Source organism: Ambystoma mexicanum, chromosome 2p (genome assembly GCF_040938575.1).
Source record: "Ambystoma mexicanum isolate Mex_15411 chromosome 2p, UKY_AmexF1_1, whole genome shotgun sequence".
Classification (NCBI taxonomy): domain Eukaryota; kingdom Metazoa; phylum Chordata; class Amphibia; order Caudata; family Ambystomatidae; genus Ambystoma; species Ambystoma mexicanum.
In genome coordinates this window covers 653,778,672-653,806,530 of record NC_090923.1, presented here as the reverse complement: position 1 = coordinate 653,806,530, position 27,859 = coordinate 653,778,672, and the positions used below count along the sequence as shown (strand labels likewise).

Genomic DNA, 27,859 nt, shown 5'->3' with positions numbered 1-27,859 from the left:
TCTGTTGCGAACAGCTCTACTGCTGGGGTACCCCAGAGAGAAGACCTCCTCTAGGAATTCCTGACAATTCCCACTCGTGCGAGACGGTGCTCTACCTGCTCAGAGTATCAGCCAAGTTGTTCTCTGTGCCCTGCCAAGACGGAGATCCTGTTCTCCAGCAACCAGAACTAAAGCATCATCGCCTTTGTGCAGAGGGGGCGGGAGTCCACACCACCTTGCTTGTTGAGATGCATTGCCACTGTGTTGTCCGTCAGAACGCGGACATGTTTCCCCTGCAGGGACTGGGCAAATGCTTTCAGGCTAGCCGGATAGCTCGCAACTCCAGACTGTTGATGTGCCACCTGGCTTCTGTCATTGACCAGAGGATGCTCACCTGCAAGTCCTCACAGTGAGCGCCCCAACCCTTCAGAGATGCATCTGTGACCACTCATGTCTGAGCCCAGAAGGTTCCGCCCACCAGGAGAGGTCGTGGACCACTGATGCGGACACCCCGAGGAGATCTGAGAGAGCCGAGGTACTGAGACCACTGAGATCTCATTTGACATTGCAGAGATCTCATGCGCAACCTCGTCTCTGGCACTAGAAAAATGCAGGCGGCCATGAGACCTAGGAGGCAGAGGAAGGAAGCCGCTGGTAGAGTGGCATGGTTCCGGAACAAGTCGACCATTTGTGTCAAGCCAACTACGGAACAAGTCAACCATTTGTGTCAAGCCGACTACTCTCTCCTCAGGAGGGAAGGCTTTCCCCACCCGGGTGTCTAGGACTGCTCCGATTGAACTGGAGCCGCTAGACTGGTATCATGTGGGACTTCAAGTTTAGTGAGGAGCCCAGCTTATGTAGCAGCAAGCAGGTGTCCTCTAAATGAGAGGAGACCTGCACTACAGACTTTCCTCAGATCAGCCATTTGTCCAGATATGGAAATACGTGGACCCCGGATATCCCAAGGTGAGCCGCATCTACCACCATGATTTTGCAAAGACCCTTGGGGCAGAGGTTAGACTAAAGGGAAGCACCTTGAACTGATAGTGCATAGCTCCTATGGCGACCGTTAGGAACTTCCTGTGCTTTTGACGGATTGGCACATGGAAATAAGTGTCCTGTAGGTCTATAGACACCAGCCAGTCCTTTAGTTCGAGAGTGTGGAGAATCTCTCATCGTCACCATCCTGAATTTGTCTTTCCTCAAGAACTTGTTCAAGGCCCTGAGATCCAGAATGGGACAGAGACCTCCTCCCTTCTTGGGTACCAGTAAATACCAACCCAATCCTCACTGCTCGAGAGGTAACTCTTCCACTGCACCATTCAGGAACAGGGCTCTCCATTGTTCCTGGAGCTCCGGTCCCGGTTTGGATTGGAGGTGGGGGCGGTCTGTCAGGTGGGTTTCTTACAAATGGCAGACAGTAACTCCACTGAATGAGCTGTAGTGCCCAGGCATCGCAAGTAGTCCCCTGCCACTGGAGCAAATGCTCCAGTCAACAGTCCTGCAACCGGTCAGCTTTCTGGACGAAAAGAAGAACACCCACAAAGGGCATGTCCATAAGCTTGATTTGGACACTAGGCGAAAAGCCACAGGTTTTTAAATTGGCCTGCCTTCATAGGGTTATGGCTGATGTCATAGATCATCCCTCACAGTCTGAAATCTCAATGCCTGTTCGCAGCAATTGTCTGGCCACCTCTTTCTCATCCTCCACTAGCTGTAGGAAGCCATTGCGCATTTCTCCTTCTGAGACATAATGAGCAGAATTTTCAACTGCTGTCCATAGACCAAAGGAGTACTTGGCAAAACTGATCGCCACATTTGTAGATTTTAGGGCCATGCTACCTGAAGTGAATGCTTTCTTTGCTAAGGCATCTACTTTTTTTGCTTCCCTGTCTAGAGGCAGAGTGGATGTAAAAGATGCAGGTCTAGTAGAGACCGTAGCAGCCTGCATAACAACCCCCTCCTGGGAAGGGCGAGAGGAGAGGTATGAAGGGTCTCCTAAAGCTGGCCTGTATTTCAGAGAAATGGTGGAGCTGGCGGGAGGAATAGAACAAGGGTTTCGCCATATGATTGCTAAAGGATCGGCAATGGCAATGTTTAAAGGCATATTACGTTCTGTGATAAGGCCTTCATCTAAAATGTCAGTAAGGTGACAATCTTGTATAGGTGCCACTGATGAATGCAATCCCAGGGTGTCAACCCTTTCTACCAGAGCCCTGAATTTAGAAGTATTAAGATTGGGCTGGTACTGCTGAAATTCGAGGTCTGAAGCAGTGTCCAGACCGCTGGCGCCCTGGAGGCCTTCAGCCAGTTGCAAAAGCCGATTCTGGTCGCCAAAATAAATCTACCCCTCCGTACCCAAGCAACAAGTCAACATCCCTCTGGTCATCGGCGTCATGACCGCTGAAGATATCCGACATGGTAAGGCAAAATTCGGACTGGGGTTGTGGGGTGACTGTTTTCTCGACAACCGTCGACGTGGAGGGTTTGTCTCACGGTGCCGATATGATGGATGTCAGTGTCGATCAGGATTGAGACACTGACATCCTTGGATGCACGGGATGATCTGGCTTCCATTGGATTTTTTCCCGTGTCGAAAGATTTATTGGCGCTGACATTCTCGGTACTGGGACACTAGACGGGCCTGGTATATTGTGCGCCGCTCTTGGCTCCGAAGCCTACTACATGGGGGGTGGGTTTGCCAAGTCGACTGCAGCATGCTTCTTGAACATTTCAAGAAGCATGGAGGATTTGAAATCCTCCCACTCTTGGCTGGTGGTAGGCCCAGCCGACGGCTTGACTATCAGTCGACGACTGAGAGTCCCGACGGTGGCGTCTTTTCTTCTTTCGGAGCGAGGAAGAGTGGCTCGAGTAGGAACGTTTTACTTTCCACCTGCGTTCTCTCTCAGGGGTGTGCCCCTCAGTTTCAGCGTCCGAAGACCGAACCGTGCTGGTGATTTTGAAGGCGGTCGACCCAGGGAGAGTTCGAGAAGCTCGATCGCTAAGGGATTTAGCTTGCATTTTGGCGCACAACGGACACCAGTCAGTCCCATGATCCGTGGCGAGGCACCAGAGACCCAACTCGTGTGGGACAGTGATGACATCTTGGTGCCACAATCGCAACACCGTTTGAAACCCGATACCTGAGTGACTGACATCTTGCGTCGAGTAATGTTTGACGAAAACGTTGAGTGAGTTGAAGCTCTGTGTTCCCAAGCAGCGTGTTAGCATGCAGAAAAAAGGAACTGAGGTTGGGGTGTAGTGACGTGGTATTTATAAGATGCCCAACATCACGTCTGGAACAGATGACCAGATGCCGAGCAAGACGGATCGAAGGTCGGGTTGAGGTCCACTATGCGCCCTGTCAAATTTCTGAAGCAGAGAAGCTGGAGGGAATATCCATCAGATGAGGAATCTGTGGGAGAAAGGCAATCCATTGAACTGTTTTTTATTTACTGAGGATTCCCAGCCTGACGATGGGGAATATTTATGAGCATGTGAATCCATGTCAGACCCCATGGTGGGGAAGCTGGTCTTTCATAAAGACAATCCGATAACAGCGAGATTAAGGATAAGCTGTATCCGAGTTTTAGGTATTTGTAAACACACACTTCAGTGGACACCTGACACAGGCACAGCCACACACTTTAGAATGCAGCCACAGCTATGACAAATTTGGCCTAGCTGGACACGTAAACAGCTTTGCCCCTTACACCAGACTTACATCGACACCTCTTCCATTAGAATAAAGCAACAACTTTCGGTCTAGGTGGTCACATATCTAGTCTCTTGCATTAGTGCTCTGTCGTGACCTCCCTCTGCACACATGCCAGACGACCAGGGTTGCTTACTGGAGCCTAGCAGCCCACCGAATTCCTAATCTTGGCCAAAAGCGCACACACACAGTCTAAACCGTTCGGAGAATTTTCCCTTAACTGGACTTCGTTCCCCAAGGGTGTTCCTACCACAAAGTGTGTTGGGGCCATACAAATGGGAAAAGGCACTATATAAATGACACCTAATACTGCTTCTACCCTCTCCAATCTCCCTACCCCTTTTGCACTTATTCAAACCCTCAATTGGCCCTATATAATACAGGCACGTATTCCACCTACCCATTAACCAAACCCCAGCATCACCATCCATCCCACAACCACCTTGACTCTATAATCCTTAATCTAATTCTAGCCAAATTCTTTACTTTAATCCTAGCCCCCATATTAATCTTAACCGCTACCCCAACCCTAAATCACAAGCTCACATTAACCCTAACAGTTACCCTAGTAGCATTGCATTTTTGGCTACCTTGCAGCTGTGTATTTTGTGCTACTTTTTGCTTGGCAACTTTTTCACTGCATAGGTATTTTCACCACAATGTTTTCACTTAATTCTTTTTTGTTTTCAGCATTTTCATTGGATATGGTTCAAAGCAGGGAACCATCAAAAGATAAAATGTTGGAGATCTGACTTCCTTTACTGTTAGGTACATTGGGGTGCTGTACCTTGCTATGTTTCCTTTGAACTACATCCCTCAGCCATAGATACTCTGTAGGGCATCAAGATATCTTTTATTGGTCCCAGCTCTTGTAGCACCATTTGTCTGTGCCACTTTCAGCGACGTCACTGTGGTGTCAAGTCTTTCAAAGTCATGTTCCCTTCTCACCAAGTTTGGATAAACCAACATCAGCTTAAAATATGTTTTTTGCTGCGCAGATTCATATTGAAGCGACACTCCTGAACACTAACAGCGCACTGCGTATCTGACCACCTTTCGTGAGATATCTAATAGAGTTATACATCACCTTCACTGACTGCACTTGTAGAATCCTCACTCTCACAGGCACTTTGTTTTTTTAATTCTTACCTGTTGATCCAGAGAGAAATTATTGCGAAATCACCATTTCATCTCAGTCTTTGTTGCAAAGATTCAGCAAACATCACAGTTTCGACAAGATAAATACATGTGTGTATTCAGTTCCAGTATATGTTGAAGTACATTTGGAAAAACATTTTAAAAAGCAGCATGGTGAGAAAATCTTCAGGCAACTCTCGAGAGCACTGTGCAAGTGGGCAGTAAACGGTTTTCCAAAGGAAACAATTTTCCAGGCCCCATCAACTAGCACCTCAGCAGCTGCAATAAACTGATGTTAAAAATACCTTTAAAACTATTTAGAAGAAACGAATATTAGCTGAGCCCTATTTGGAATCTTTCACCGAACATCCGGAGAAAGATCTGCCAGTTGGCGACTAGCACTCACTGGCTGGAGTTTGGGACGTGTACAAGACAGTGATACGTATCAGCATAAATATACAAACTTTTGCAACCTACTACTACTCCTTTCTATGTAGCTAGGATAACTACTAATCCTACAAGTTGAAACTGAAAAACAGACTGAAATTGAGGATCTTGCCAGCGAGCTTCCCGACATTGATCATTCCAAGACTTACGTTATGGTGAGGGGTGGAACAGAATGGCCTTGAAGGTGAAACAAGTTACTAGTGAGGTTCCCAATGTTAAGCCCGTCAGTGTCAAACTGTACTAATGGTGATTCTCAGGGATCCCAAGGAGCGACGGAATGCCAGTGAGCAACTAAGGCCTGCAGACTCAACGCTTTAGGGCTTTTCGTTTCGGTGTGCAGGGGTTCACGAAGACCAGGATTGAGGGTCACCAAAACATCCACTGTAGGAATCCAGCTGCGCTCCAAGACAGATCCCGTATATATTCCATCAACATAAATGCGTAATTTTCTGACATTTGGGGCCCTCCTCTGTGATATGAGTACAGAAGAAAGGTCATGCATAATCGTGCCAGGACTTCTTCCCACTAAAGCAAAAATGGGATAAGACAACAGACTGCAGATAAAATAACCCTCCCATCCCCCAAAGAAAAATGAACATGGTAAAACCGGGACCAAAGGAAAAACGTACAGTGAAGCTAAATTCTTCCAAATGAAAGAAAAAGGACATTTACAGCTGTGAGATAACAAAGGCTTCAGTGATCACGAGTTCACATTCTACAAGATGTTTTGGTGCAGCCCGACTGCCTTATTTTACCATGTTTAGCATCCACGTCTTTTTTCCACATGTTACTCTCATAAACAGTTGCAAATCAGCGTGCATGTGTTTTGGAGGTGAAAATAAAAAAATAATGTTTTTAAAAGCGGTAAAGCCATGCCAGCAGTTTTGTTGTAAATGAGTTCCGTCATTGTTTAAAAGGGTTCAGAAATCCTGAGCTTAGGCCAAGAGATTATGCACCTGTAAGAAGATTTTATGACGAAGACTATCCATCACCTCTTTTGTAGGATCTAGAGTAGAAGGCTCTGTAAAACATGCCACTGCATTCTGATTGGGATAATAATGCACAGAACATTTTTAAAAATATTACACAATTTATTGATTTGCCAAGGTGAGATTCTCCAGAAACCTCAATAGTAGAAAGTCAATGCAGAGGGCCCTGTACTCTTCGTGGCGCTTCTCTACAATACAGCACTTTGCCAAACCTTAATCAAGCGTTCACATAACACTTTCATTTCCAAAAAATATATATATATATATAGGCCAAGACTTGGAATGTTATTAAGAGTTTTCCTTTGTTACAATAATCAGCAATATTTTAATTACAAGACAGGAAAAACTGCAAATATATGTTTACTAAGTGAATATATATATTTATATAATAAATCCCTCAGTTAATAAGTAAATGGTAACCTTTCAATTTTGGTCCTCAGAAAAATGTCTTCCTGGAAAATAGCATTGCCACAAAAACAAAAGAATCCATGCCACAGAGATTAGAGCGATTATGAGAAATGCAAATGTCAGTGCCCCAAGAACTAACAAGCGGATTCCCCCCTGTGCTATAACAGTAGGACCAAGTGATCTGGTGTTGGAATGCACAGAGCACCAGTTTATGAGGCCCGCCATAAACTAGCTCCTTCATGAAGCAAGCACAACCAGACCTGCCAAAGAACTGGTGCTCCCCCACCCCCAGGAAATGCGAAAGAGTAGCAACAATGAGATACTCCGGTCAAAGCCAGCCAAAGACCTGGGCAGCAGCACCCCTCTAGTAGCAGTAATACTGTCTAGAAAGCAACTTAGTTCCAAGTGTGAGCACCAGTGGAGCACAGCATTTGCTAAAAGGAAGTACTCTGCATGCATGGGCCGTTGCCCACTGAGATTGTTGTTTTCTTTGCATGCAAGAACAGATCTTAAGGAAGTCTGTTTTGCTACAGTTCAGACCAATGGAATGGTTAATCAGCTAAAAATGAAGTAACCTCCTCCAGCCCGAGTTGGTGGAGAGAGCTTGAGACCTAGGAGTGTCATGAAACTAGAAGTTTGTAAAATTAGCATGAGGCTAGTGGTTTTGCCTTCTCACTTGTCGGAGAGTAAAATGTGCGGGTAGTTGTCCCCTCGTAACAGCATGCTGGAGGTGGGCTGACAATTTGTATAAAGATCAGTTTAAAACCGAATCAAGATCAAATCCCATTATTCCTATTTTTTGACGTCCTTAATCACACCCATGATTAATGCTAGTCTTATAACTGTGTAGCTTTAAGATGATTTAATTAAAACAGGGGGCAGAAATAATCTACCCTAAGATGCTTCACTTCTGAAGAGGAGGTGGGATTAGTGTTCATGTTTTCTTATGAAACAACGCCTTATGGCCCTAACCACAACAATTTAATTTAAAAAAAAACAAACAAAACAAAAACGGATAAGCAGATCAATCTAAACAGCCATTGCATAGATACTTTACTCCTTGATAAAGACAGGGGAATCGTCCCAGTACATTCCTAAAATTGCGGGATTATTCAGAATAGAATTAATCGAAAGGTTCCTGGGTAACATCTGTAGCACCAAATGCAGGAAACCCGCATGCCCTCTGCGTCCCTTCCTATTTCACAGACACAAATACCCAAAGGGAGCCAATTTATGGTTAATTTCCATCATCTAGCCATAAAACCTACCAAAGATTGCACAATCCATCCCAGTGCAAGAGGAAACCCGACAGATCAATTGAATACCTTAGTAATTGCATCAAACTAAATAAACCTTAGAGTGAACTGCGGTGCAACAACAATCAGCCATCATGTGTCAGTCCGCCTGCAAGCACAGATTTCTGCAGAAATAAAGGGTATCGTTGGAATGTGCATGTGTTAGTCAGAGGAATGTATTGGTATTCCTGCATTTGAATGCAGCATGCTCCTGCAGGAATGAGGCAGTGTCGGCCATTGAAGAACGTACTGATCTTGTGTAGTGGAATTCCCTGCAATTAGTGGCGCACATGTGTGCTTCCTGCACAGATTGGTGATCAAAGTTTGGAATCTTGCAGCAGTCAGTGGAATGGGTTGGGCTTCCTGGGCCCATTGATAGAATGAGAGGGCTTCCTGAAGCAGCATGAAAAGAAAGATGCAGCCATTGGGTGGCAAGTGGAGCTTCATGTCCTTGATGGCATAACATGAGTTGCGATTCCTGCAGCAATGGATGGAATGAGTTCCTATTCCCAGCATACACCAAGGACCGCCATTCCTTAGCATGGTGGCATTTCAAATTCCTTTTACTTAATTTAAGTAGGGATTGGAGATTTGTGCTATCCTATCCCTCGTGCTGCGGAAAATAGGCCCCTTCTCACAGATCACTCTCACCATAGAGTGCAGTAGAGAAAGACATGTAATCGAGAGCACCAGCAACAGCGTCCGGTCCTTGGTATGGGGCCATCCGTGCAATGCAATATTCCGCCTGGTCAGGGGGCAGCTCTCTGCGAAGTTCTGCAGCTGTGATGTAGTTCTGAAAGAAATGGACAGGTCAGGTATTTTCCAAGCAGTGGCACACAACACAGGAATCGCAATCTGGGTTAATTAGTCGACTACGTTTCAAAATGAATGCATTCATCGCCTAACCTTGTCTCCAGCGAGAACCTTGAATGAGGCGATGACTTGGTCGGCAGTGTCTGTGTCCGTGGTTTCCCTGGACATAAAATTGATGAATGCCTGGAAGGTCACACTTCCTGTGCCGTTCGAGTCAACAATGGCCATTATGCGATGAAACTCTGCATCACCCTAACGCAAAAACGGAGACACAATAAGGCAACAGTATGCACAACTGAAGGCAACATAACAAACAGCCACGCCAAATCGATGCCGAGAAAAGAGTAACACATACACGTATAACACAAAACAGGTAGGGCTATATTAGGGGTCAACATTCGGTTCGAACTACCACCTAGGCGCTTCCATCAGGCGGTCAATCGCTTTCTAACAGCCAAAATGGGGTGTATTTGGTACTGTGCGAAAATATAAAGTTTAACAATTGAAATGCACACACTGCCTCGCATGTTGCACCAATTCGCACTCGGTGCCAGAAGTGCATGCCCCAGTCAACAGACACTTAAAAGCAAATATCCAGTATCATCCCAAGACATTGATTGCAAAGGTCACTTTGTGGTTATGCAAGTGTCAATCGTATCTCTCTTTTGATGTGATTACTGAATAATACAAAGAACGAATGAATGTTGTGACATCAAATAGGCGGACATCTGTTTAATCAGGAACGCGATTTCATTGGGACTCTTTGAAAGTACCCTTCCATGCAGAACATGGCGGTTTGCTTGTTCGTTTATATTGACTTGGCTTGATCGGCTGGTGGCATGGCTCTGGGCCACGACCGCTTGAATCAACGAGGGAAGTACGGCGGTTGTCTTTCTGAACACGTTTGCACCTGGCAGAGCAGTTAGCCGTTTACATTTCGATCAAAGTGGCCATGATGAATTCTTTTTACATTTTCCCATACATTGTGTTCGACCCTTTTATGCTTTTCGTCTGTATAATGGCTGACTTAGAGGCTAAAGACTGGTCTAAACTAGTCCTAACCTCTGAAGAGTGCAGGGCTGGGTTTACCATGAGCACACCTGTGTGCAAAAGCAGTTTTAGGACTACCTCGTCCAGGACAACGCTAGGCCCCACAAAAGAAAAAGAAAAAAAAACAACGGACTAACACTAAAATACTTTAGTGCCCCAATGCCTACCAAAAAGGTACACAGGGCTACTAATGCAGTAAATTGCCTTGCACCCCTGGTGAAGCCAAAACTTAACTACAGGTGTGACCACCCTACTCACTTAAAAGAAGATTTGGGGGCGTGGGGTATAATCACCCCAAAGCCAAAATGGGGAACTTGCAAAAGAGCCCTGTCACACATAGGCTACAATGATACCATATATTAAAGGGTTGCAGTGGCAGGAGGTATCTGTTTAAGTCCCTCTGACCACAGAAAGAGGTTGGAAATTCCCAAAAACCCAAACGGGAAAAAGCAGAATCTTTAGGGGTTGCCAAGAAGGGAGAGCAAAACCCCCAGAAATGGAATTCTAAACTAGTGTATAAGGTGCATCCTCCACCTACCCAAACATTCACACGTCACCACGGCTCCACTGGCTTGCCGCACCTCAAAGCCAGAATCTCTTCAACATTCCACTCTGCAAACTAACATGCACACTAAAATAAGCATTTACTCACTAGTTACCCAGGGCATCGGACACCCTACCTCTTCACATACAAACTGCACTCTCAATAGCCACTTTCAGAAAGAGCCTCAAAACATACCCGTTTCCCCACATATAACCCTGCCCCCTCCATTTCCCTGCTAGCACTGGTCTATCCTAATCTTTCGATCCTGACAACATTTTGTAAATGTGTTCGGGAGAATTCTCATTTCTGTGCCAATTCGCTTCGACCTTAGAGACCCCCAGCTCTTTTGCTGGACTTCATGACTTGATTTTTATCCTGGAGTGAGCAAGACCTTTTTCTCACTCTCTCCTGTATTTCTGATCTGATTTGGACTCTGTTTCTTTTGGTTTTGGAGACGGACAAACTCCATAGGCATCTCACACAGCACCTTAAATGCAATGTCACAGAGAGGTCCTTTGGATTTGTCATAAGGTTTAAAATCCTTTTCTTGGGTAAATAACTGTTCCCAAGAGTATTAAACAAGTTGACTTTACTTACCTGTTTTTCCTATGTAGGTCCAGTACACCCCATTTTATGTGGAATTAAGGGGGGGTACTTAGTAGCCCCTTTTCCTACTTACTCATGTAACATTGTTTATGTCACCCTCACTACATTTAATGGCTGGTGGCAGTGGTTTAATTGTCCTACCACTGTGCGTTTTTACCGCAGGCTGAACCCTCAGATGTAGTATTTCCACCCTTGGGTGCCCATTTTGTCAAAATGGCCCTGGTCGATCCACCCACCCCCCCCATTTCTTGCTTGTGGGGTCTTTCTTGGGTTTTACTATGCGCACCAAACCAGGTTTAACCCTTTTGTTCATTTTGCCTTTGGCAGACTTCAGTGCTGAAACCTGCCTCCGGCTCCAGTGTGTCTGGCAGGGCAGGAAGCAAGGGGGGGCGCCCGAAACTACCTGCCCTTAGTCTCCTTGGTTACCTGAATGCACTCAGTGCTGATTGGCTGGCTGCCCTTGTAGGAGCCACCCTGCTGTGTGAGTGACAGCTAGGCTGTGCATGAATGGGAGAAACCTGCATAAAAGGCGAGCTCTCTTGAACAGAAGGCAGTCACGACCATTGGACGAAACATCAGAAGAAAAACTGGAAGAGAAGCTTGCTGCACCCTCTTGGACGATTGGTTTGCCAGGTGAAGCCCTGCTGCAATGTTGAAGCTCCGAATTTCGAATCGACTAGAGAAGCCCGGAACAAAGGACTTCTTCCCTTAGGTTGGTGGGACCAACTGACCCCAAGACCAACTTTGCTGGAACCCCCTCTCCCTGCTGACTGTACTTCCTTGCTGCTGCTGGAATCGAATGCCAGCGGTCAGGAACACCAGAAACAAGTGCATCGTCCCTAAGCCGGACCCGAGTTCCGGAAGATCCTGAGGATCCTCCCGAAGCAGGCCAACACAAGCCTGAGCCACCTCAGAGTGCTGCAATCCAGAAGCAAGGTGAGCCCATCAAGTGTCCAAGGACCACAGTGGTGCTATTGACTGGTAGCTGAAACCGCGAAGTGCTGCTGATTTCGAAAGAGCCCATTGCCGCCGCCGACCTTCAAACTGCAGTGCAAGAGTCCTCTAGACGTTCTCCCTCTTGTCCCCACGACTTAGGCCCAGGATCTGCAGGACTGCAACCAGAACAGAACATAAACCAGTTGGATCCTCTTCTTCCAATCCAAGGTACTGTCTTGACTAAAGGGGTACATACGTTTTTGGTCTGTTGCTGGTTTGTCTCACTGGAGACTTGCAGTAGCTGCGTTTTCTATAGAGTTGCTTGCAGCTTTGCCCTTCACAAGCCTTGCAGCTTGTGGCCTGACAGGGATTCTTTTTCTACAAACTCTCTAAATCACATTGTGCAAGACTTTTATGCTATCTGAAGAAGTGCTTCAGCTCCGTAGACATGGTTCAAATTGACTTTGGATGTCCTGGCTCCCTGCAGACTCTTCTGACCCATTGACTTTGGTTCTAACTGTCCCTCGTAGGTGGTACATGTTTAATTTGTATTGCTGGGAAAGGTCTAACCTAGACTTCATTGGGGGATTGTAAAGTACTCACCTGTTCTGAGAACCTGTTAACCTTTTTCCTTCCCTAACCTTTTCCACAACCTCAGTACTGCATTAAGTGTTAAGTGATATCAAAGTCCACAGTGTCCTAGTAATTGAAGTCACCTCAAGGTGTAGAAAGTGTGTTTGTGTGACATCCCAAAAGGGTATCTACTTGCTTAACTTTAGTCTAATGAAGTGTTGTGAAGAGTATTTTTATTGTTGCATATTGCCCTTTCTAAAGAAGGCTTATTTAAAACGGATTGTTAAATAATTATTTTACTAGAAAAACTTGAGTATAAGTGTTATTTGGATACTTGCATTGTGAATCTCTATGTTACACCTCTACAGCTCACATTTACCCCTCTTGAGATAAGTCTTACTGCTCAGTCACTACCAACTATGACAAGGCTGGCATAGTCTCCCACAGGTTTACTACATACAATGTTGTCCAACAAAACGTTTTGTAACTTTCACATCCCACCTTTTCAACCTTTGAAACTGGCAAAGCGGCTCAGACCCTCTGGAGAAAGCAAGCATTGAGCATAAATCCTAATAAATATTAGAGTAGTGTCCCTAAAGCAGTCCCTCTCAAGTTCCAAACACAGCTGATCTTCCCAGGAAATGGACAGAGCTCAAGAAGAGGCATAACTATATGTTGCTATTACTTACCCTTCAAATGGAGGAACACCCAAAAAGGTAGTGGTTTGCAAAGTCTGAACTCAAACGAGGCAATTTTTCATAATGTAGAAGCCAAAAGTCACTTTAATACAACAATGCATAAAAAAACAGTGCCATCAGCATGACAGGAACTCTGCCAATACATTAGAAAAAGGAAAGGGGACAGGGTCATCCTTCACCATTACCCTTAATGGAGGTAGTGCTTCATAAAAAGTAGACACTCTGGGACAGGATCCTGTACTGGTAGCTTTAGGACCATTACATGAAGTTAGTTTTATTGGCAAATGGAGAGGAAAAAAACAGTTGGTTAAAAGAAAAAAAAGGAAATGGAAAAAAAGGAAATGAAACAGCCCGTACACGTGTGGCTATTCTCTAGGCCATAAATCAGCAAAAATTAAAATTAACCAATTCTGTGCCTAGAAGAACAGACATTGTTTAGGAGCTTCCATTTTGAATGATCCACTGATCACTTAATGTACCCAGATGACCAGAACAAGTGTTTCAGTACCAGCTGTGATGTGGGGGTAGAGACCCAAGCTACACCATATTGATGACGCCCACTGACGCTGAAACACGCCTGGTATTGCTTTGTAGTCTCATGCAGAAGGGATGTGACCAAGCAGTTCGAGGTGGTCCCAAGTAAGATTTACATATGGTCTCTTTCTGTGATGGCTTGGCAAGCAAAGAACAATGGTTTGATGGGTTGCCCAGAGTGAGGCAGAGGAGAAAAAGTTACTTACCCCTGGTAACTTTCTTTCGACTGGATGGTCCTCCCAGGCATTGCTCATCTTTGATATTCTTATGTCAAACGTCCACGCCTGACCATGCCTCCTGCCTGGCACCCTGCTCCTCGGCCGATCAACCTCTATCCTGAAGATGCCATACACCAGGTATTACAGTTCACCGAAGCCCACTTAGCATTTCCCATCCCCTCCGCAGGAACCCCCAGTCCAGACCACGCATGTGCTCTGCGATTACAGACTATCCCTGGTGGAACGATACATTACGTACCTTACTGTCATCTCAGCATGGTCCGGTGTGGCTCCGTAGCTGGACCCCCACCCCCCTCGTCAATCCCAGGTACCCGCCTGTACTATTACCTCAATGCATGTAACACCTCTGCACATATGATTTTGGACCGATGGGCCGCCCATCATGCTGCACTGCCAAATTGAACGTTACCCCATTGTCTGCTGCCACACCGTAATTAATGTGCCACCTAGGGCCACACTGTCTACTACTGCTTTTCTTGCTGCCATACACACAAATGCTGCCTCACGCCCACTTTGTTTGCTACAACACTGACTGCCGCATTACACACGCGCTCATATGATTTTTCTAGTAGTATGTATTCACGCATCTACACCCTTCTCTGGTAATATTGTTATACTCCAGGCCCCTGTGCTAGTACAATCTGCCATGGTTATATTTTAGGCCCATGTGCCAAGTCGAATCTGCATACTGCTGTACTTTAGGCCCCTGTGCTAGCTTCCCCTAGCTAGCCTCACTGCATTGGAATCCCCTCCCTACTGCCCAGCGAGCTGAACCATCACTCACTGCTTTCCGTAAGACCATGAAAACCACCCTATCCGCCTGACCACCCTACCCCTTGACATGATGTCCATCCCCCTCCCCGGGATACTACGAACTGTGTACTTTTTTATGCATAACATGTATAACATCTCTGTTCTCCAATGCACTAACGCATGCTTAATGTAACTAAGTCTCAGCAAGTAACAGCAGCACAATGCCCTTGGGCTGTCTGTGCGCTATATAAATGTTAAAAAAAAAATTTAAAAAAAGTGCTAGTCCAATCTGCCATTGTTGTATTCTAGGCCCCTGTGCTAAGTCGAATCTGCATACTGCTATACTTTAGACTCTAGTGCTAGTCCAATCTGCCACTGCTGTATTTTAGGCCCCCTGAATACAATGATGCCCATAGCCTACAGCAAGCAGCTCCCCACCTCTCCTACCACACTACTCACCCTCCCCATCATACTCCTTGCTTTCTCTCCATTCACCACACTCCTACAGCCTAAACAAACACAGCTAAGCTCTGCTACCATCCCCTCTGAACACACCGCCATGGATACTGCACTACAAACACTGCTATCACTAGACTCTCCTTCTGCTCCACCATGCATCACAACCTTCTGTAGACTGGAAAGACTTAAAGCTCGCACTCTGACCGCAGAACATAGCATTCAACCCATCCCCACCCCGGCACTCAGAAATAATAGACTAGGCACCCGCTCGACCCATAAACTCACCACTCGCCTCGTACACGCAAACAGCCACCCACCAACTATACCAGGCCCCACACTGCCACCACACAAGACACTCTAGACTCCACCCCCTCCAGGACCCACACCATCACAAGAAACTCACACACGCCCCACATCAAATGTGCTCTCATCAATGTACGCTCCCTCCCAGCGCATGCATCTGAGAGTCACAACCTTATAACCGACAACAACATTGATCTATTAACCATCACAGAAACCTGGCTACACGAAGCCTCTGGCCCCACTATCGCACTTGCACTATCATCAGGCTTCACCATCCTCAGACAAGATAGAGTAGCACCACTGGAAGGCGGAGTAGCTCTCATCTACAAAGAGAGCCTCCACCTTCGACTTGTCACTCACCCCTGGACCAGCAACTCTGACCTATCTGCTAAACTGATACTGTCCCCCAACAGCACCATTAACATTCACCTACTGTACCACCCTCCCAAGCCTCCCCCTAGATGCTCATGAACTCCTCATCCACATACTTAGCAATAATATTAAAAGCTCCACCACGACCCTATTAGGAGACCTCAACTGGTGTTTCAAGGATGAGAAAGACAAACCTGCTGATTCCTTCACGAAGGAACTTAATGACTTAGGTTTCACCCAAAAAAGTAGTAAATCCTACGACACTCAAAAGGCTGCATCCTAGACTGGATCGCAGACCATAACTGCCAAGCTACTATCCCTCTAACACCACCCTGCCATGGACCAATCACAATTGCATCGAATTCACAATACCCACTGCCAGAAGCCACAAAACTCTCACCCCGGCTACCGCTGCGCAAGTGAAAAGCTCTAAGCAGCTCAACGAGAAAAATCTGCGCCCCTACCTCAATATCCCTGAACTAGCACTCCCCTTCGCCAACGACCCCAACACCCTAGCCAAACTCTACAAGGACACTATCACTAAAGCCATTAATGAAATAGCACCACTTGAATGGAAAAAAGATAAGAAATCACTACACTCCAACTCATGGTTCACTGATGAACTGCAATCACTGCGAACGTGCAAAAGAGTAGCTCTGAAAAATTGGCAAACCAACCCAAATGACAGTGCCAACAATGAATTCAACCTAATCTCCCACCAATACAAAGCAGCTATCACCGCAGCCAAAGCTAACACATAAAACACACGCATCTCTAATGCTAAATCGCACCCTAAGGAAATCTTCTCCATTTTCAATGAGCTCATCTCCCCACCCAATACTCCTGATGAAATAGTCAGAGACATAGCATGGTGTGCCAGTATCCAATCTGCCATGCTACATAAAGTATACCTCCTCCAAAAGAAAATTGAGGACCACTGTAAAGCCCTACCACCGCAGACTGGATCCAAACCTTCCAACACCCGCCTCAAACAAGTCCACCAAACCTGAGTTCTCCTTCAGGGAGAACACTGAAGAAGAAGTTATTAACTTACTCAAAAACCTCAAACCCTCCTCCTGTAAAGGAGACATATGCCCACCGAAGCTCATTAAGGACTGCGCTGACTGCTTCGCTCCCCTTTTCACGGCATTCATCAACACGTCCTTCAAATCAGGCATTATCCCGGCCAGTCTCAACGAGGCATGGGTCCGCCCACTCCTAAAAAAATATAAAATGACTCTCGACCCCCTACAACTTAACAACAACTACAGACCGATAACCACAGTGCCATTCCTCCTGAAATTATTTGACAAAGCCGCTCACAGCCGAATCCAACACTTCCTGGAAACCCACTCCATCCTAGGGACTAGGCAATCTGGTTTTCGGAAAGGACACAGCACTGAAACTGCCTGGTGGACCTAAAGAATCAAATCACCCAAATCATGGACGAAGGTAAGCCAGCCCTGCTGCTTCTCCTAGATCTCTCAGCAGCTTTCGATCTGGTTGACCATAAGACATTCACATCACACCTTACACTCTCAGCTAACTTTTCCCAAGAAGCAGCGGGCTGGATCCCTTCCTTCCTCGAAGGAAGAGCCATGAAAGTTTTCTCGGATATAGTAAATGCTACACCCACAACAATCCACTGCGGAGTCCCCCAGGGATCCTGCACAGCACCCACACTATACAACTTGTTTACAAAGCCTCTCTTCAACAAGCTTGACTCACTTGGCATTGCCTATACGAATTACACTGACGGTACACAAGTACGCATACCTCTCTCAGGCTCCTACTACGAAGATACTAAGGCACTGATCTACTCCACCATTCAAGCTTGGATGGCGGTAAATGACCTCCGTCACAATGAGGACAAGACAGAAATCATGATACTAGGCCAAAAGAACACCTTAGCCAAACTCGATAAATCATAAGCCAACTTTACCATTGATAACTACTATCCCAGGATCCACAGCCGTCAAGACACTGAGTATACCTAGACTCTTCATTAACCATGACCAGTCAAGTTAGCGCGATCACGTCCTCCTCCGCGCATAACACCAAACTAATCAACACCATAAAACCCTACCTATCCAAACCCAACTGCATATCAATAGCTAGAGCAACCATTGGAGCCAAACTAGACTATTGCAATGCACTCCTGGCAGGCACATCGGCAAAAATGTAAACAAGCTACAAGTCACGCAGAACAATGCTCTCCGTGCAGCCCTCAGCATCCCTAGAAGAGAGCATATCTCCCAAGCAAGACAATCAACTCACTGGCTCCTGTCCTGGGCAAAGAGCGGATCACATTTAAAATCCTCACCCTAACACAAATGCCTCACTCGCTCTGCACCATCATACCTATCTGACTATCTCCAAATCATCCTCTATACGTCCCACCAGGACACAATACACTAACCAACTCCACATCCCACAGATCAATAGAGCAAAAGCTAGTGGCCTAGGCTTCCCGTATATTGCTGCCAAATCCTGGAACACACTACCCACAGACATCAGAGCTGAAACCTCACTCCCTGCATTTTGCAGGAAGCTAAAGATAGCACTCCTAGCATAGTAAAAATGTAACTATATTCGAACCAGTCATGTAAACTTGTACAGTATCAGTAGGACTGTAACTTTATGTATTATCATGTATATGTAACTAAGCCATGTATGTAATAAGTGCCACAATGCCCTTGGGCTGCTGTGCGCTTTACAAATCCGAATAAATAAATAAATATCTTCAGTTTTGCTTCTTTGGAAAAAAATCCACACCAGAAGGCGCTGTGCTCGATGTCGTGGCGATGTCCCTCAAGGGTTGCCATTGCATGCCGACGTCATCAGCAGTATAAAATAGCTTGAGCTTCCGTTTTGTAGCATAAGAAAAGTCATCCCTGAATTGGTTATTGACCTTGAAGGAGCGTAAGCTGCAACCATAAGGGAAGCATTACTGCGGGGATGGATGGGAGGGGCGATAAGGAATACGTCGGAGGAACATCCCGTCGAAAGAACGTTACAAGGTAAGAAGTAACTTGTTCTTCGAAGGGATTGTGTCCTCCGACGTATTCCTCATCTTTGATAGACTCCCATAGCAGTGGCATGTAATTGGAGGTGGGAGTAAGAATGTCATTTATCCCTTTAGGGATGGACCGAATGTAATACGGCTTTGCCAAATCTGGTCTCTTGACTAGTGGAGGAATCCAGGTTGTAAAATTTTGTGAATGTATGTGCGGACGACCATGTGGCAGCCGCACATATGTCTCTGACCGGTACCCCTCTTTGAAGGGCCGAAGAGGCTGCAATACCCCTGGTTGAATGAGCCCTAAGATTTTGGGGTGGCTCTTTCCCTGCTAGTTTCTAACATTCCAGAATGGCCAAAATAATCCACCTGGAAATGGTTTGTTTTGTTATGGGTAATCCCAACTTGTGAGAAGTCCAAATAGACCAGGTAAACAAACCTGGCCACGTAGCCGCTCTCTGTATATTGTCCAAAAAGGGAACAGTGTAATTCACAAGGATGATACTGTTTCCAGTAGTAATGGTTCCTTTTGTAAACAAAATTGGTTGCGTAGAATAAATCACCAGTCTGAATCAAGGTGTGATTTGTTTATAAAGCAGAAAGTTTTAAGGTAATCACTAATTAAGTCTTAGTGAGGACGCGGCTACCATCTCCCACAGTTACAATCGACTAATGGTGCCAATGCATTTCGGAGCTAAGTGCTCCTTCATCAGGGCAAGTCTGCATTACATAAGGTAACAAAGTGCATAAGTAACCGGAGTGTTGATAAAAATCACATAATTGGCAGAAAGGCAAACAATGAAATATATAACACATCATGCATAAATTAAAATTAATCAACAATATATCCAGACATAATCATAAAAAATATAACAGGTCACATACCAGTACGTGTTGGAATGCAGGACGCGGTGAAGAGATAGTGGGAAAAGGAGATGAACAAGTAAAAAAATGAATAGTGGGAAAACAGAAAGGTAAATATATAGAATGTGAAGGGAAGAATTGGAAGTTACCTCCAGGGATCGAGGTAGCCAGTAGTAAGAAGGACAAAATGTCCGGTTCACGAGGGATCAGAGGTCTAGGGACTAGATCCGATCAGATGAGAATCTGAAAATGTAACAGCATATCGGTAAGGAGGCCAAAAAGTAACATGGAAATGACAAGGAGACGAAAAGCAATGTGCTTACCTGCGCTCGTGGAGCTGCGAGTGCACAGAGGCTGGAAATGCGGGTGGCCGTAGAACGCCGTTTCACATCGCCAGTTTACAGCGTTGCCTGGGGAACTAAAGCTTAAATAGACACGTGACCGCAGTCCGTCTAGTGAAAGGCGCGGTGCGGTTTGTACGCTGTGCTGCGAGACTTAGGGGGCCAATAGAAAACAAACTAATTATAAGTGCTAGTGAGTGTGATTGAGCAATTATAGAAAAAATAAAAAATAAGAATGAAAAAATAGTCAATAGACATAGAAAACATACTAAATGAAAAAAGAACAAAACAATATACGCATAGAGGCAGAACAAAATGAAACTCGTTGAAAGGAAGTAATGAAGTAGTAAAAAAGGGTGTATGAAATAAGATAAATAGATCAAAATTATATAACACAACATTGTGTACACAAGAAACTTGTAAGTATCAGGAGCAATTATAATGCTGCACAGTCATATTAAGGCCATGCCTTCAATCAGTCATCAGAGTATGGAATACCTTTGGACACTGGTCCCAAATGGTAGCAACAACCAGTTGCTACATGTTTGGTACATCTAACTTTGTGGTGAAACATTATTTATATGTCCTTTGCATTGATTATTCTTGATTTTTTGAACTTTTCAACCTTGACCATGTTAGGTATTGGTTGCTTCCTCATAGTTTTGAGGGTATTTTTGTTGTTTCATGTGATTTACACATATATTTGCCTTTTATCTTTATAATCTTATGTATTCTAACCTGGGTACTGGGGTCCCCCCTCCCGAACTTTTGTTTGGGACCCAAGGTAGCACATGTTGTTGCTACCATTTGGGACCAGTGTCCAAAGGTATTCCATACTCTGACTGATTGAAGGCATGGCCTTAATATGACTGTGCAGCATTATAATTGCTCCTGATACTTACAAGTTTCTTGTGTACACAATGTTGTGTTATATAATTTTGATCTATTTATCTTATTTCATACACCCTTTTTTTACTTCTTCATTACTTCCTTTCAACGCGTTTCATTTTGTTCTGCCTCTATGCGTATATTGTTCTTTTTTCATATAGTGTTTTCTATGTCTGACTATTTTTTCATTCTTATTTTTTATTTTTTCTATGTTCTATAATTGCTCAATCACACTCACTAGCACTTATAATTTGTTTGTTTTCTATTGGCCCCCTAAATCCCGCAGCACAGCGTACAAACCACACCGTGCCTTTCACTAGACAGACTGCGGTCACGTGTCTATTTAAGCTTTAGTTCCCCAGGCAACGCTGTAAACTGGCGATGCGAAACGGCGTTCTACGGCCACCCGCATTTCCAGCCTCTGTGCACTCGCAGCTCCACGAGCGCAGGTAAGCACATTGCTTTTCGTCTCCTTGTCATTTCCATGTTACTTTTTGGCCTCCTTACCGATATGCTGTTACATTTTCAGATTCTCATCTGATCGGATCTAGTCCCTAGACCTCTGATCCCTCGTGAACCGGACATTTTGTCCTCCTTCTTACTACTGGCTACCTCGATCCCTGGAGGTAACTTCCAATTCTTCCCTTCACATTCTATATATTTACCTCTGTTTTCCCACTATTCATTTTTTTACTTGTTCATCTCCTTTTCCCACTATCTCTTCACCGCGTCCTGCATTCCAACACGCTCTGGTATGTGACCTGTTATATTTTTTATGATTATGTCTGGATATATTGTTGATTAATTTTGATTTATGCATGATGTGTTATACATTTCATTGTTTGCCTTTCTGCCAATTATGTGATTCTATCAACACTCCAGTTACTTATGCACTTTATGTTACCTTATGTAATGCAGACTTGCCCTGATGAAGGAGCACTTAGCTCCGAAATGCATTGGCACCATTATTCGATTGTAACTGTGGGAGATGGTAGCCGCGTCCTCACTAAGACTTAATTAGTGATTACCTTAAAACTTTGCTTTATAAACAAATCACACCTTGATTCAGACTGGCGATTTATTCTACGCAACCAATTTTTTTTTACAAAAGGAACCATTACTACTGGAAACAGTATCATCCTTGTGAATTACACTGTCCCCTTTTTGGACAATATACAGAGAGCGGCTACGTGGCCAGGTTTGTTTACCTGGTCTATTTGGACTTCTTGCTTTACGAGTCAGGGTGTCTCCAGGCTCATCGAAACTAGCTCCTGTGAATCTTTTTCTAATTATCTTCCCGAATCTTATCGTCCATCAAATAATTTCAAGAAATACCAATATACATAGTGGTGCCCACTTATTTTTCTTCATAATCCCAACTTGTGACCTGAGTATCCTACAAACAGTTGGTCTGCTTGCCTGATCCTAGCCATTCTGCTGATGTAAAAGCTTAGAGCTCGCCTTGGGTCCAGCCTATGTAGCCTTTCTTCCTCTTTCCCCGGATGGGGAGGAGGGTAGAACGAAGGTAAGGTCATTTTCTGAGTAATATGAAATTCAGAAACCACCTTTGGGAGGAAATTAGGCTTCACCTGTAGGACAACTTTGTCCTTGTGGAAAATTGTATGTGGGGGTTTACAGGAGAGAGCTTGTAGCTCGCTCACCCTCCTAGCAGATGTTAGTGCTACCAATAGGACAGTTTTAAGCGTGAGAAATCTCAGCGAACAAGAGTGAAGTGGTTCGAATGGAGTGCCCATTAGGAAGTTTAAGACTAAATTTAAGTCCCATAAGGGAACTTGGAATGGTTTTGGAGGATAAACATTAGTTAATCCTTTGAGAAATTGTATCACTAGAGGTAGATTGAAATACAATGGTTCCTCTGCAGTGCGCTTGAAGATTGAAAGCACTGCGAGATAGCCTTTTACAGTGCCAACTTGAAGGCCTGAGTTTGCCAAGTAGAGTAGAAAAGATAACACCGTTGGTGTACCACATGAAAAAGGGTCGATATTCCCTTCTCTACACCAGCTGCAAAATTTGTTCCAACGGCAGCAGTATAAAGACTTTGCTGCTGGCCTTCTGGCCGAAAGCAACACCTCCATGACGTCATCAGGGAGATCCCAATCCTTGTACCTCAACCTTTCAGAAGCCAAGCGTGAAGGTTCAGGGTTCTGATGTCTGGATGGAGAACCTGACCTCCCTTCTGCGAGAGAAGATTCTCTTTGAGTGGAAGACGGAATGGAGGGCAGATGGACCTATCTAGAAGGTCCGGGTACCACGTTCTCCTGGCCCAGTCCAGGGTAATTAGGATCATGGTTTTCCGGAATCTTCCCAACCTCCTGATCATTTGAGGAATAACAGGGACTGGTGGAAACGTGTAAAGAAGTGGAAACTCGCAGTCCACTACGAACGCGTCTCCTAGAGCTCCTCTCGGGGGAAATTCCCTTGAACAGAACAGATCGCACTTCCTGTTGGTGCTTGTGGCAAACAGATCCACCTGAGGGGTTCCCATAAGGGCGAATATCTCTTGAAGGACTTCCTGAGCTAGCTCCCACTCGTGGGAGACTGTGCTCTGCCTGCTCAGACCGTCCGCTGTCAAGTTCTTCTCTCCGGCTATGTGGACTGCCGATAAAGAGATTCCTTCCTGAATTGCCCAAAACCAGAGCTGCATTGCCTCTCTGCACAGTGGCAGTGACCCTACGCCTCCTCTTTTGTTGAGGTGGTGCATGGCCACCGTGTTGTCCGTCATTATCCGGACATTTCTCCCCTGTACTGATGGCAGGAAAGCTTTCAGCGCTAGTCTGATCGCTCTCAGCTCCAATAGGTTGATGTGTAGTCTGGACGCCGATGGAGACCAACGACCACTGATGGTCAAGTCGTTGGCCTGGGCTCCCCACCCCGTGAGTGAGGCGTCTGACTACTGTTATCACCGGCCATGGTTGCCAAAACAGTTCTCCTTTCAAGATGTTCTCTGGATAGGCCCTCTATTGAAGGTCGCGGGCTACCTTGTCCGGAATCCGGAGGAGATCTGTCATTCTCCCTGAGAATTGCGACCACCGAGTTCTCAGTGCCCACTGAAGAGATCTCATTCTCAGGCGAGCCTCTGGCACAAGAAGATGCAGGATGCCATGAGGCCTAGCAACCTCAAAAAGTCGAAGGCCGGGAGACATTGGGCATTTTGAAACTTGCTGACCATCTGCAGAATATCTTGAGCCCTCACCTCTGGTGGCGAGGCTTTTCCCAGGTAAGTGTCCAGGACCTATCCAATGAACTGGAGTCTCTGTGATTGTATCATCTGTGACTTCTTTAAATTGAGGGAGAAGCCCAGTCTGTGAAGGAAGTGGCAGACATAATCTAGCTGGGTCTGAGCTTGTTCCGAAGATACAGCCCTGATCAGCCAATCGTCCAGGTAGGGGTAGACGTGGATCCCTTCCCTCCTTAGACTCGCAGCCACTACCGACATTAGCTTGGTGAACACCCTCAGGGCTGAGGTCAGCCCAAATGACAGAACTCGAAATTGATAATGAGAGTCGCCAATTGCGAACCTCAGGTATTTCCTGTGTTTGAGATGGATTGGCACATGGAAATAAGCATCCTGAAAGTCCTGAGATACCAGCCAGTCCTGGAGCTGGAGGGCCTGAAGGATCTGAGAGAGAGTTACCATCTTGAACTTGTCCTTCCTGAGGAACTTGTTCAATTCTCGTAAGTCCAGGATGGGTCTCAGTCCTCCGTCCTTCTTTGGTATGAGAAAGTAGGGGGGAGTACCAACCCTTGTTCCTGTCCGCTACAGGTACCGGTTCTATGGCACCTTTCTCTAGCAGGTCTATAATTTCCTGCAAGAGGAGCAGATCTGGAACTTTTAGAGAGCTGTTCCCCAGTGGATGACTGAGGGATGTGTAGAAAGGGTAGGCAGTGACCCTGGGCAACTGTCACCAATGCCCAAGCCTCTGACGTAATAGCCTGCCATTCCGTCAGATGGCGAGTTAATCTGCCCCCTACAGGTCTTTTGTGTGGAAAGACCTCAGAGTGGTTTGGCGGCGGCTGATGCAGATGCGGAGGGTAAAGAGGCACCTGCTACTGCTGCTGCGGTCTTAGTACTTTTGACCCGTCCACCTCGGGTGGATCTCCTTTGGCCTCTGAGCCGGCTGTCCTCTGCCTTTCCCGAATGCGGAATAATAGCGAAAGGACTTTCCTCTCCCAGAGGTTCCTGAGGGGCGAAAAGGAGTTTGGCGGATAGTAGCTCCTAAAGATTTTGCTGCTGCTTTAGAGGTCTGCAACTTTTCCAGACTGTCATCAGCCTTTTTTCCGAATAATGAAGAGCCGTAAAAGGGCATATTCAAAAGTCTGGCCTGTACATCTGGAGCAAAGCCAGACTTTCGCAACCACGCATGCCTGCGGATTGTTGTACTAGCCGCCATGGCCCTGCTGATGCTGTCAGCGGAATCGATGCCAGTTTGAAGTGACTCGTACATGGCATCTTTGCCATCTTTAATAATGTTAAGGAAGGCGTCCTTTTCCTCTCCTTCTGGTATGCAGTCAGCCGCTGATGAAGCACACTCCCACAGTGTGTGACTGAACCTGGCGAGCGTACAGGTGGCGTTGATGGACTTCAACGCCATACTACAAGCAGAGAAGACTTTATTTGCCATAGAATCGTACCTCTTGTCATCTCTATCCTGTGGAACAGTAGGGTTAACGGTCCTGCTGCTTGATGAAGTTGCCGCTTGGACCACCAGGCTCTGGAGTCGGGTGTTTCGATAAGTATTCAGGGTCAGCTGCAGCTACCCTATACTTGGCTGATAATCTTTTATTGACAGCAGGGATAACTTCAGGAGTTTCCCCAATTAGATGCAATCTTTCTTTGTAAGGCTGCATGGAAGGGGACCACAGGATCCTCCTGTGGACCTTTGTCTAATATGTCTGTTAGGTCATCCTGTTGAAAAACAGACAAAGGCGCAGACCAACCCATGAATTCAATAATTCTTGCCATCAGGGTTCTATAGGGTGTTTCGGCATTTTCCCCTGGGTCTGGCTTAACAAAATCCACTTCTGGGGAAGTGTCCAGCCCACTTGCCTCATGTAATGACTCCTGCAGGTCTTTCAACCTTCTTTCCTCGGAGGTGAAATCCTCTGAAACAGGTAGTGTGGTCCTCTGCAACCCGAAGGTTTCCTGGTCAGAATCTTCACCCCTCTTCATAAATTGAAGATAATCCAGGGTACTCTGACCTCTGAAATGGTATAAAACCCATTTCTAAGGCAGAAGGAGCCAAACTCGTCATTATTGGGCGAGAAAACGTCGATGTCGTCGACGCCGATGTGACAGGCTTCGAAGGCGCCGAGAAAACTGGAAGAGGCCTCGAAGAACTCGAGAGGATCGGGATCCTACTCGAGGATGTCATCGACGGTCTCGGCGTCGTGCTGGAGGCTCTTGAAATCACCGTTCGCTGTGGAGTAGCCGTGGTCTTCTCTTTCATCGGCGTCGATGTCGACGATGGCGTCGAGTCGATCGACCGATGCGTCAAAGAGCCCTTCGACAACGGCGTTGATGGCGCCAATCCATGCGTCGAAGGAATCTTCGAAGACGGTGCCTTCTTAACCAATGGCCTGTGGCGCTCTCGGGTGGTATGTTTCGCCGGGTGCTGCGACTCGTGGCGTTTTGATTTTTTGGGTTTTTCACCCGGGGTATCACCCTCAGCTGTCTTTGAGGGGGTCGAGGCCGCTTTCTCGAAGACGCTTAACATTTTCTTCCTGAATTCCTCCCACTGAGCCCGAGAGCTGTGTTTTGTGGGGCTGGAGACCCTTTCTGGGGAAACAGAAGACGAGGAAGGGGATCTTCGATGTCTTTTCTTTGAGTGTCTTGATCTCGACGAATGGTGGTAGCTACTTCGAGATCTAGAATGGGAATTTTTGACGGCGAGGGGACGAATGCCTCGACACAGCCGAAGAAACTTTCGAGGAGGTTTTGACTGACTTACCTCTCTCGAGCTTCCCCTTGTGCTCCTTCAAGGCTTTCGCCGTCATGGACATGCAGTCCTCACACTCCGACAATGGTGCTCGGTTCCCAAGCACCACAAGCAGATCCTGTGTGGATCCGTTATAGACCTTTTTTACCGCAGTTGCAACATTTCTTGAAGCCGGATCACGGCGTTGTCGGTTCCGATGAAGATGCCATCGAGAACGAGTTGGTATATTCGAGTAGACGTAGATACGTTTATCTGACTGAAGTGAGCAACGATGTTCCGAGGCCCCACGAAGCGCGGAAAAACGGAACTGAACAACGGACACAGCACGTGGCTATTTATGGGCATGGTGACGTCGACGCAGATACGGTGGCCGTCGAGGGACATCAACTTGGCGGCAGTCGACGCGCAGCGCCCTCTACAGAAAAAATTTCCAAGGCCAGCAAGCTGGAAACGTATCATCAAAGATAAGGAATACATCGGAGGACACAATCCCTTCGAAAGTAATGCTTTACGAATGTATGCATAGACGACCAGGTGGCCGCTGCACAGTTATCTTTTGCCGGGACACCCCTTTGCAGAGCCGCAGAAGTAGCCACGCCCCTAGCGTAATGAGCTCTTAGCCCATCTGGTGGTCCTTTACCTGCCAGTCTAACACTCTGCAATTGCTAGAACTATCAATCTGGATATAGTTGTTTGGTTACTGCCAGTCCCAATTTATGGCCGGTATACCCAATGAAGAGTTGATCCTCTTGTCTAAATCTAGCAAGTCTTGAAATATAAAAGCTCAGAGCCCTTTTTGGGTCTAGCCTGTGCAGTATTTCTTCCTCCTTACCTGCATGAGGGGGGAGGATAAAAGGTTGGTAAAGGTATCTTCTGCGACAAATAGAAATCAGAGACTACCTTGGGCAGGAATGATGGTTTGACTAAGGATGAGGATGGA

At 46.0% G+C, this 27,859-nt stretch overlaps 1 protein-coding gene across 4 annotated transcripts in view; it reads right to left on the bottom strand.

Moving 5' to 3' along the window:
- Positions 1 to 6,348: 6,348 nt before the first annotated feature.
- The window catches only part of ACTN4 (actinin alpha 4), an 896,467-nt gene continuing 874,956 nt past the window's right edge, over positions 6,349 to 27,859 (bottom strand). For all 4 annotated transcript variants that reach the window (XM_069644198.1, XM_069644197.1, XM_069644200.1 and 1 more), the window contains 2 exons: positions 8,877 to 9,035; positions 6,349 to 8,763 (listed from right to left, as the gene is read on the bottom strand). In XM_069644198.1, coding sequence (XP_069500299.1) covers positions 8,605 to 8,763; positions 8,877 to 9,035 — 318 coding nt within the window. In that variant the 3' untranslated portion in view covers positions 6,349 to 8,604. The remainder of the gene's footprint in view (positions 8,764 to 8,876; positions 9,036 to 27,859) is intronic.